Here is an 11075-nt window from a genome sequence, read left to right as displayed (position 1 = left end):
TTGTCCAATGAGAAAGATGGAAATTCCAAGCGGGAGGTGGCAATTGCTGGAGGGTTTTACGACCCTTTGTCTCTAAGCATGGTAATTTGCAAATGGACTTGAATCGAAATTACTAAAGGTTCTCAGGACCCTAATATATATTGCCTATGTACCAACATATATTATACACGCTTGTTTCAATCATAAGAATGCGAATTCATAGATACTAAACAAGGTAGGATTACATATAGTGAAAGGATGACAGGAATGGGTTCCCTCATAAGCATGCCTAAAATAGTCTAAAAATATCAAAGACAACATACACCATGACCTGAAGGATACACTGTTCATTCAAAGAAAGGTTTTCCTATGAATTAATTAGTAGAAAAGTCAATTTCTACTCTGCATTTGCCTCTTGCTTATGGGACATTTTCCCTGCTCACATTCCTTTAGATCGTAAATGTATCTGGTGTCAGCGTTGCTATGGAACCAGGGCCCTGTTCGGCTTCCTGGGGTGTTACAGCGTATTTGTTAAATCTAGCTAACAAAATATATATTATATATTGAGTGGTCCAGACGCTACACTAGTATATGCAACAACAGCAACTTTTATGCTGCTTGCTTTATGTTTGGTGCAGTCCTTCCAAACCTGAAACCCATATGGATTACTAAATGATCTGTATTTAATTATTTATGAATATACACATTATTTATGAATATGCACATTTAATGACAGTTGTCATTTAAGGAACAGGTCAGAAATTTCGAACCTTCTCAGGAGGTTTTATGTAACGTAAATGCGATTAGGTCACAGCTTTATAAGCAGTTGCTGCTCCATTTATACAAAAAGCGCCATGCAAGCTTTTAATTCTAATGTCGTTAACAATGATATTAAATGATATAATAATTATATATAGTATAGTAAATAATATATTAAAAATAAATTATATATATACACTAGGGATGTCAGTTTTTGATCATTTCCATGATCGATCGTCGTTTAAATTAACGATCAATTAATCGATTAATCGTTAACCTTAATGTTGCAAAATGCGTATGCAGCCTTGCAAACAAATGAATAGATGTGATTATGATCATTTGATCAAATGAAGAGAGCTCCTTTGATATTTACTTGGTTGACTGTTTCCTATCCTGTCACGGAGACCGCTGAACGCGCCTCTTTAAATGGTTTCGTGGTGCTCGTTATTGTATTTTAAAACACAATTGCAATGTTTTCAACTGACAGAGCTTATTGCTCACGTCTCCTTCGGCACAAATCCAAATGTTTCCATATTCGCAATGTATTTGAATGTTAAACTATTATTTATAATGTAAACTAGGCTTGTACTTTACACGCATTCGCATATAGATGGAAAAGATCATCCTCTTCACATGAGCAAAAACGTCCTTGGCATAACAGCAGAGTGGACCGGTATATCACGGTCTATTTAAACTGACTAGTGTAACCTTTTATATGCTTGGTTGACTGTATTTTATTTTGATAATGAACAGACTGCGATGTAAGTTTGAATTGCTAGAATATGTGGGGTGTGTGCGCATGAGGTGCTGGCGTGATCGAACAGCTGAAACATAAAAAAAACTTGTTTATGGAGCGCCGCGCCACACTTCTGTTTTAAATCTGTTAGCTTAATTATTTAAGCCAGATATATTTCACTTTTTTTTTTTTTTATGAAAACAAATTGTTATTTTTATTTAGGCCTATTGCTTACATAGGCTATACATTTTCCTTAAAGCATCCCATTTTGTCCCAGGGCTTGAAAACCAGTGCCTAGGCTAGTTAGGTCCATGCAGAGACTTGTGAACGATGCTCGTAGTTGTGGCATCACCATTTAGTGACAGCATTGAATGCTCCGGGAAAACGTATAGTCAGTGTCGGTCACAGCGCCTTTTAATTGCTGTTTTGAATCCAGTAATTATTTATTTACAAATTTTAAGCTCTGATTATGACAAGTGTGGTATAAAAGCTTTGTTTAGAGGAATAACTGGTTACACTCTTAAAAATAAAGGTGCTTCAAAAGGTTATTCAAGCGATGCCATAGAAGAACCATTTTTGGTTCCACAAAGAACCATTCAGTCAAAGGTTATTTAAAGAACCATCTCTTTCTTACCTTTTTGTAATCTGAAGAACCTTCTTTCACCACAAAGAACCTTTTGTGAAACAGAAAGGTTCTTCAGGTGTTAAAGGTTCTTTATGGAACCATTTAGACGAAAAGGTTCTTCTATGGCATCGTGAAGCACCTTTATTTTTAAGAGTGTAGCTGGAAAATGTTACATCGCGACCATGCTTTTGGATGCCGTTTAAGCACATATAGCCTACATTCACGCGGCTGTGTTCTGGTTTGCCGGTTGGTTACGAATTTCCACAAATTAAATAATATTTATAAGTCGTAGGAACGAATTAACAAGTTGTAGGAATGAATAGCCTATCTGTCCTGTGTCCCGCAGCCCTGCAAAGCGCAGAGCCCGATATGAAAGAATTATCTGGGGAAATGACTTACATAGAAATGACTACATTTCTATTGCTTTCCATGTTGAAGAACTTTGTGTTGTTTCTATTTTAATGTACTTTTAAAGTTTAAATCACATTAAAAGCTTAATTTGTAATTATGAGTGAATGATGATGCATTTATATACCGTCACTCACAGCCGCTCGCACGTTCTTTGCGCATGAGCCGCACGCAGCCCAAAATTAAACGACTTAATCGACCATCGATAGCTTTAATCGATTGCATCTCTTATTGACAATTAATCGATCATCGATTAATCGTTGACATCCCTAATATACACAGTATACAGTAGTCAACATTTGAAGTGGATCAAAAAAGTTCATCAAAGTTGTCCTAAGACAAGAACGCATTTTGGTTTTAGGTTTTAAGACAACTTTGATGAAAGGTTTTGATCCACTTCAAATGTTGACTACTGTAGTACAGAATATAGTTGTAACAGTGTTTGTAGATCGGGAAGAAGGAGGCGGGAACCAGTGAACATTTAAACCAAACTTTAATCAAATAAACAAACACAAAATAGTGCGACAGCCCCTCGCGGACGACACACAAACAAAACCAAAACACAAAAAAACTCCAAGCCTGGTCCTCTCTCGTCTTTCACTGTCGTCACTCCTCCTTTTATCCTTTCGGAGCTCCTCCGTGGGACTCGAGACCGGGGAGTGGTGCAGGTGTCGCTCATTATCAATTACTCCACCGGCCTCGCTCCGTTCCCACGGCTCTCGGCCCCACCCCTCTCGTCACAATAGTATATAATAAGAACACCCTGAATGTGGTCATGATGAGATGGATAAGATCTTTTAGCATGGCCCAATTTTACTCATTGAGAGATACTGCTTTTACTACTCTTTTACCTCATAGATTTATTGGAGCCAACATTAGCTGTATAACTCCAGTCGACGTAAATTAACAACATTGCCCTTAAGTTATTTGCACTCTCTCTATATAGAACTTTTTAAGAATGCTGTCTGCCATGCCATTATATGTTGAACCTGCCCCTTATAAAATATATTGTAATGTTCTTTGTTTCCTGGCCAGATAGCAATACAAGGTTTTAAAGCTAACTTTTATACAGCATTACACAAACATACCATATACAATTATTTGTTACGTTTATTTATATACATTACCAATTATGACATTTTGCAAAATAACTTAAAATAGTATGTTCATTGTTTTGATGGCGCTGACTAAATATCAAGGGTTTGATATACAGTGGGGTCCAAAACTTTGAAATATTGAAAATATATAGATAAAATATATAACAGACCTAGAAATGTAGGATTTTTAGGGTTTTGATGTAGGATTTTTAGGATTATGATGGACTGTAAAATTTGTTTAAAAATAGGCATACTGCCATTCAAAAGTTTTTTTTTTTTCTTTCTTCTTTTGGAAAGAAATTTATATTTTATTCAACAAAGACACATTAAATTGATCAAAAGTGACAGTAAGGATGTTTATATTTGTTACGTTTATATCTGTTTATATATATATATTACACCTTAACTTGATAATAATAATAAGTGTTCCTTGTGCAGAATTTGCACTAAATTAGCACATAAGAAAGAACATATTAAAATGATTTGTAAAGGATCATGTGACACTGAAGACTAGTAAGTGCTGCTGGACAGCTTTGCCATCACAGGAATAAATTACATTTTGAACTATATATTAACATAAACTATAACATGACCTTTTGGTTTTGTTCATATCAGCTCAAGTACCACTGTCATTAAATCATAAGAGGGACATACAAAAGGGGGAAAACGTTTCTCAGACGGTTATGTTAATATAATTTGTAATTAAAAATGTACATTTAAATTAAAAAAGAAAAATAAATTCTCTAATGCTCTGAGACTTTTGGACCCACTGTAATGCAAATCACACTCCTTCATTGTGAGCAGCAAACATCCATCTGAAATTGTATCTTTTCTGTACCCCTCCATCACCCTAATGTTTATTTCGTAAAAATCTCCCTATTTTCAAGGTCGAAGATTTGGCAAGGATGCATATAGTGTATCAATACCCAAATCCACGATCAACAAAGTACAAAGAAAGAAAGATGCAGCAGATTTAGTTTGCTGTTTGTTAGATGTATATAAATGCATAGGGCTTTTGATATGAAAATGCTAACATTTAGTAACGACGGCGACGCTCACCAACAATGCTCACAGTGCACTATTCAATTTCAGCTGCTATTGAAGGGACTCACTTGCACTAAAAAAGACTAGATACAGTCCACGTTTCTTTGTGTGACAGTTGTGAATCCACCTGTGGGTGTTTTCACATCCCTTCCTGTGGGCCATTGATCAGGAGGAATAATTCTCCGCAGGCTGGAGTAGCTCATTAACGGTCCACCCTCGATCTCTCTCCCATCAGGAAAGCCGAGATGGAGCAGAAGAGAAAACAGGAGGAAGAGGAGAGAAAGAAAAGAGAAGAGGAAGAGCGAGTCATGCAGGTGTGTATGTGTATACGTGCTCCCTCTGTGTATTGATTCCTCTCCTCCGCTGACTCCTTCGGCAAACCAAATGCCCACTCCGTCTCACGCTGGCATGTTCAGAGCTGGCCAGGACTGGCTGTTCAGCAGGCATAATCATGACTGTATTGAGCTGCCACAGCGGCCTGTGGGTTTATTCATCAGCCCATGCCTGTCTCCTGGGGCTGGATTATGCTGTGTCTGCGGAGTGAAAGTCCTATGTCCCCTCTTTTCTGATGGTGATGCTGTGTTTGGGGGCTTGGCTGACTTCCCTTGTGCTGCTCCCTCTAGATGTATCGTCCTGCAGAGACGCTTTGTGCTCATGCTGCCCGAACACTGTTGCACACTCTTTAAAGGCTTCTGTGCTGCTTTCTATTCTATTCTATTCTATTCTATTCTAGGGATAAATCTGGTTTAATTCATTTTTGATCTACCATTTTATATTAAAACGTAAAAAAAAAATCTCTTTTCTGATTCTTTTCTGTTCTGAGGGTCCTTACAAATTCAATTTTTCTTCTGTGCCAGTTCTATTTTTTTCACCACTCTATTATTTATTAACGTATTCTATTCTATTAAGATAATTATTTAATTCATTCTGTGCCATTTTGATAGCACTTTACAATAATGTTCCATCGGTTAACTACATTTGTTGAGATGAGCCTAGCAATGAACAATACTTCTGTAGTATTTTATTATATTAGCTAATGTTTCAATATTTGCTAATACATTTTTAAAATCAGAAGTTGTATCTGTTAACATATTTAACAATAACAGTAATGAATTCTGAGCTCACATGAATGAACACTTATATTTTATCAACTACAATTAATGAAAAATATTGATTGTTAGTTGATGTTAGATAAAACATTAACTAATGTTAACAAATGAGCCCTTATAAGTCTTTTAAGCCTATTTCCATTAAATTATTTTATTCTGTTCTATATTGTGCCAAGTCTTTCTCTCTTTCTTCCTCTATCTTTCTTTCCCATTATATAAAAATGGTCATTGTTTATTCTATAACCTTGCCTTGAAAATACAATTGTTTCTGTTGACTTCAAAAATATCTTGGGAGTCCTTGAATGAACTGAAGACCTTTGCAAAAGAAAACATTTGCAATTCACTCAAATACTGTTGTCACACTCTTTTATAAAATCTTTATCTGTTATTTTCAGCCATAATACATCACTCTGTTTTCCACCAAGTCTCTCCTGCTTTTAGCAGTTTGAGTCATAGCTCAGATTTATCATGACCAGTGTGTGCTGTAACCCTCCCTCTCTATATACGTGTTTGTATATATGGGTATTCAACCTCAGCTGCCTTGCTTTTTCCTCCTGTCAGAATAGCGCCTGCACCATTCTTCTTTCTGTTCAAGGTTTTCTCTGTGAAAATGTTCCATCTAAGCTTTTCTCTTCAATCACTCCTTTGCTCTGTTTTGACCTATGCGTTTGGACCACGCTGCTGGACTCTGTCCCAGACTGTCCTCACACATCTAAAACCATGCTGTTCATTTCATTTGTTTTTATTCTTTTTCCTTTTTTCATTTAGCACAGTCTAGACGTAGAATCCCAAGCCGTCTGGCTGCAGTACTGCCTCGATTATACACCTAATCAGACTTTAGCACACAGCAGGAACGTAATGGCTTAATATCCTTTCAGTGGGCAGTGCTATAGATGGGTTACAGTGCGTCTGGGACAGGGCCGCCCCGCTAATCTCACTTCCCTCAGATGTACCAGGCGCCAGCGGATAGGGAGATTGAGGGAATTCTGTAGCCTGCCTTAAACGGCATCATGGTGATTGCGCAGAGAAATGTTACGACCAAAAAGCTGCTGCAACCTTCCTTAAAGTCAGCAAATCAGTTGTTAGCAAGTATACGCTTTTAAATTGAACTTTCGTTTTTAGGAAAACGGATAAAAATATTCTTCATCTGGCACTCGTGGGCATATCAACATTTTCGTCCAATCAAATGCTCTCCAGATTGAGAACGTCCTATGACTAGCAAGTACCACATTATATTTCAAGGCTGTGATGTTAACTAAAAGCTCCTGGATATTTTAAGGAAAGGGACAAGTCCTGCCCTGAGTTCCTGTTTAAACAAGAAATGCATCAACACCTTTCCCAGCTAATGCCAGTGTGATGTGCCCCGACCGCAGAGGAGAACTGGTCCCCTGACAGAGCCTTGTTTCTCAAGGTTTTTTCTCCTCAATTTCTCTCACCTGATGGAGTTAGGGTTCTTTGTCTCTGTCAGCTTTTGTTTGCTTAGTTGGGTCTAAAAAGCACTGATACTCTCAGATGAGAGCAAAACTTTGACGGAATTGAGCTGAATAATGATACTACTGTCTCCTGTATAGCTTCTTTTAGCGGAATCAAATTTATTCACAATTCATGAATTGTTCAACATTGATGCTGTTATTGAACTGACTTAAAGGGATAGTTCACCCAAATATTTATTTCTTATGTTGAACATAGAAGATATTTTGAAGAATCCTGGTAGTCAAAATATCAGCTGATGGTTCCCATTGACTTCCATAGTATTTCTTTCCCTACTATGGAACCCAATGGGGACCAACAACTGGTTGGTTCTTCAAAATTCTTCAAAATATCTTCGTTTGTGTTTAACATACACTCTTAAAAATAAAGGTGCTTCACGATGCCATAGAAGAACCTTTTTGTCTAAATGGTTCCATAAAGAACCTTTAACATCTGAAGAACCTTTCTGTTTCACAAAAGGTTCTTTGTGGCGAAATAAGGTTCTTCAGATTACAAAAAGGTAAGAAAGAGATGGTTCTTTAAAGAACCTTTGACTGAATGGTTCTTTGTGGAACCAAAAATGGTTCTTCTATGGCATTGCTTGAAGAACCTTTTGAAGCACCTTTATTTTTAAGAGTGTAAGAAAGAATCTTATACAGGTTATGAACAACATGAGGGTGAATGAAGCTGAATAACAACACTATTGTCTTCAGTTGAGGTGCTTATCGCTAAATGATTAATTTACACAGTTTTTGAGCTGAACTGATCCAACATTGAACTGACTGGAGCTGAATTTGGAATTTGAATGGTCTTGCTACAGAATTTTGGATTTGCCTCATTTTTGAAGTTTGCATCATTGATTCTGTTACTTTCTTTTTTAATACTGTGAAGCTGTTTGACAGTGCAGAAACTGTGCCCGTCAAACCATTAAATGGAGTCCAGGCTGGGTTTTACTGGTTAGTTCTGGATTGGTGCTGATCTAGCTGCTCACCAACAAAATTCAGCAAATCAACTAGCATCTATGTTGTGAAAATGGTCCACAAAGGAGGTTTTGCTTGAGGACACCAGCAAACAAGCATCCAAAATTCTTTTCTTTTTTAACAGGGATGGTGTCAAACTCATTGGAATTCTTCTTTGGCCCTCCACAGTTCAATGCTCTGAACTCAAATATGTGGTCATTACCGTCGGCACCCCTGCTGGCACCCATTTGTATGCTTGTGTGTCTGTGTGTTGCCATCCAGTTGGAACTGAAAGAAGGCACAGGTGTGGCAAACGCCGAAGGTGTTGAGATTGTGTGTGTGTATTATTGATTTGTGGGAATGTATGTTTGTTCCAGGCTGAACTTGAGATGCAGCTGGCATTGGAGCGGGAAGAAGAGACTCAGAGACAGACCATGTTGGAGCAGGAGAGGAGGGACAGAGAGTTGGCCATGAGGATCGCTCAGAGCGAGGCAGAACTCATCCCGGATGAAGCTCAAATAGACCCCAGCTTGCGCAGGTACGCACAAACACACACACACCATAATAAAAGAAAGTTGACGTCTAAGACAGCGTCACCGGGTGAAATCAAACAAAGGAAGACTCCACGCCGGTTTGTGCACTGGTTACCATTCATAAAACGCACATAAACCACAGATATTTTTATATGGAGATTTCCATCTGAAAAGCGCCTGTATGGTCTCGAGCGGCGACAGAACAACAAACAAAGAACAAGGTTCTGGCAGACAGCGTTACATAAATGCCATGAATCATTTTTACTGTGGCCAACTCGTGTCTACAAAAGCAGGTAAACAGAAACACGAGACGCCTGCGGTGCAGCACCGAGAGTCATATTTAATTTAGTTAATGGAAGTGGACAAAGAAGTGTCGCCTGTTCCTACTTTATGTATAATAAAATAAAAGGCTGTTCTGCTGTTATTACACATGCTAACTGGGTGCTGAGAAGACCGTGTTATCATCCAAACCTCTTTTTTTGTGCTTCCTCTCCCCTCCAGTTATGGTACCACAGGTGTTTGGTTCTTCACAGAGATGTAAGGGCTAGAACAGGCCTCTTTTTTCCCACCCTAATTTTCCACTTCATTCGGTCTAACCACACTCACCCACAATCACGTCCTGTCCTCCTAATCTCACCACAACCTAGATAGAGGAATACTCATAGAAAGTCACAGTAAACAATGGGCTAATTCTTAGTTTTGATATTAACCTAATTACTTCATAAAGTACTTGAATAAATTATTTTCTTGGAATTCTTGAATTAAATAGAGACTTAGCATGTGGTTATATTTGTAGATTTGTGTTTTCCAACAGAATTGGAGCATGAACCAATGAAATCAAGGACTTGAGTATTAAGGTATTTTTTCCCCTACAGGTGTCAACCAATTACATTTCTATTAAAATCATTCTTACTATTGTTCATACTTTGAACAAACCCCCAACACTAAATATTAGAACTGTTAAATGAATTAATCGCGATTAATCGAGTCCAAAAAAAAAGTTTGTGTTTACATATTGTGTGTGTGTACTGTGGATATTTATATGTATATATAAATATACATACATACATACATGTATATATATTTAAGAAATATATGTAATATATATTTATATATAATATAAATCATATATAAATATGTATGTATGTGTGTGTGTATATGCATGTATATATATATATATATATGCATGTATGTATGTATGTATGTATGTATATTTTTGGTAATTTTTTTTTTAATATAAAATGTATTCCAATAATCTTTGTTTTATTTAAAACTTCGTACTTCATGCTGCGTAAAATACCAACCGTGTGAAACCTACAACCCAGGATTGTTAACCTAGGGTTAAAACCGACACGGATTTAAACTATTTCAAGTGTGAAAAGGTTTCTTTAATGATTAAATCACCAAGGCGACTGAGAGCAGGATCTGGTTCCCATTGGGTTGAACTATGGGACCTTTTCCAAAACTCTTCTCCTGTCCCGTCTGCCTCGCTCTTTCTCAATCCTTTATGTTCCCAGCGGATCCGATGACAGAGCCACTGAAAGCCTTTTGTGATTTGCAAGGAGTGGAAATACCAGACAGCCAACAAAAATAACAGCAGCAAACAAACAGTGAGCAAGCAACGGCTCATGTGGAACTGCACGCTGTTCTGTATAAATAAACAAATAGCATAGAAAACTGATGTTTACATGCTAAGACAGGCTATAAACGAGACATCTAAAAGCAAGGCTCTACAATCTTTCAGATGCCACCCCCAAATATAAACATCTTTGTGCAAATCCCAAAATTTAAAAGACAGATGCATATATTTCCATGTATAAAGGCCCAATTTATACTGTGCAAAAATATACATAAATGTGTAAAACATTATTCTATTACTTTTTTTTTTTTTTTGGACTCGCTATATTACTTTACTGGTAGATGCATTATTTTTTCCCCTCTATTTTTACCATTATTTGAATCTATTTTTATTCATTAATTTATTTATTAAAAAATAAATATTTATATTTACAATATAATATTTACATATCATTAATACATATTTATATATATATATATTTTTTCTTTATAAATAAAAAAATAAAAATAAAATAAATAAAATTAAAAAAATAAAAATTCTTTCCAATACCAAAAAATACCCAATTATGGAAAAATAAAATTGTTACACACTGCTATCATTTATCAGATTAACCACACCACTTAAAGAAGGTTATCATTAATACATATTATTTATATTTATTTATTACATTGTTTTTCTCTAAGCATGTATGCATGTATATATATATATATATATATATATATATATATATATATAATTTTTTTATTATATATATATTTTAATATATATATATATCTA

The 11075-nt window shown here is 36.3% G+C and overlaps 1 protein-coding gene across 2 annotated transcripts in view; it reads left to right on the top strand.

The window, feature by feature from the left end:
- The window catches only part of myo6b (myosin VIb), a 70436-nt gene that overhangs the window by 44115 nt on the left and 15246 nt on the right, over positions 1–11075 (top strand). Inside the window, exons 27-29 of one of the 2 annotated variants that reach the window (XM_016284824.1) lie at positions 4884–4962; positions 8564–8724; positions 9221–9256. In XM_016284824.1, coding sequence (XP_016140310.1) covers positions 4884–4962; positions 8564–8724; positions 9221–9256 — 276 coding nt within the window. The remainder of the gene's footprint in view (positions 1–4883; positions 4963–8563; positions 8725–9220; positions 9257–11075) is intronic. The other variant, XM_016284825.1, reaches the window with a different exon arrangement.

Source organism: Sinocyclocheilus grahami, unplaced genomic scaffold (genome assembly GCF_001515645.1).
Source record: "Sinocyclocheilus grahami isolate Dianchi unplaced genomic scaffold, SAMN03320097.WGS_v1.1 scaffold189.1, whole genome shotgun sequence".
NCBI classification, from domain to species: Eukaryota; Metazoa; Chordata; class Actinopteri; order Cypriniformes; family Cyprinidae; genus Sinocyclocheilus; species Sinocyclocheilus grahami.
Note: the sequence above shows the minus strand (reverse complement) of the source record. Positions and strands in the feature narration are given on the sequence as shown.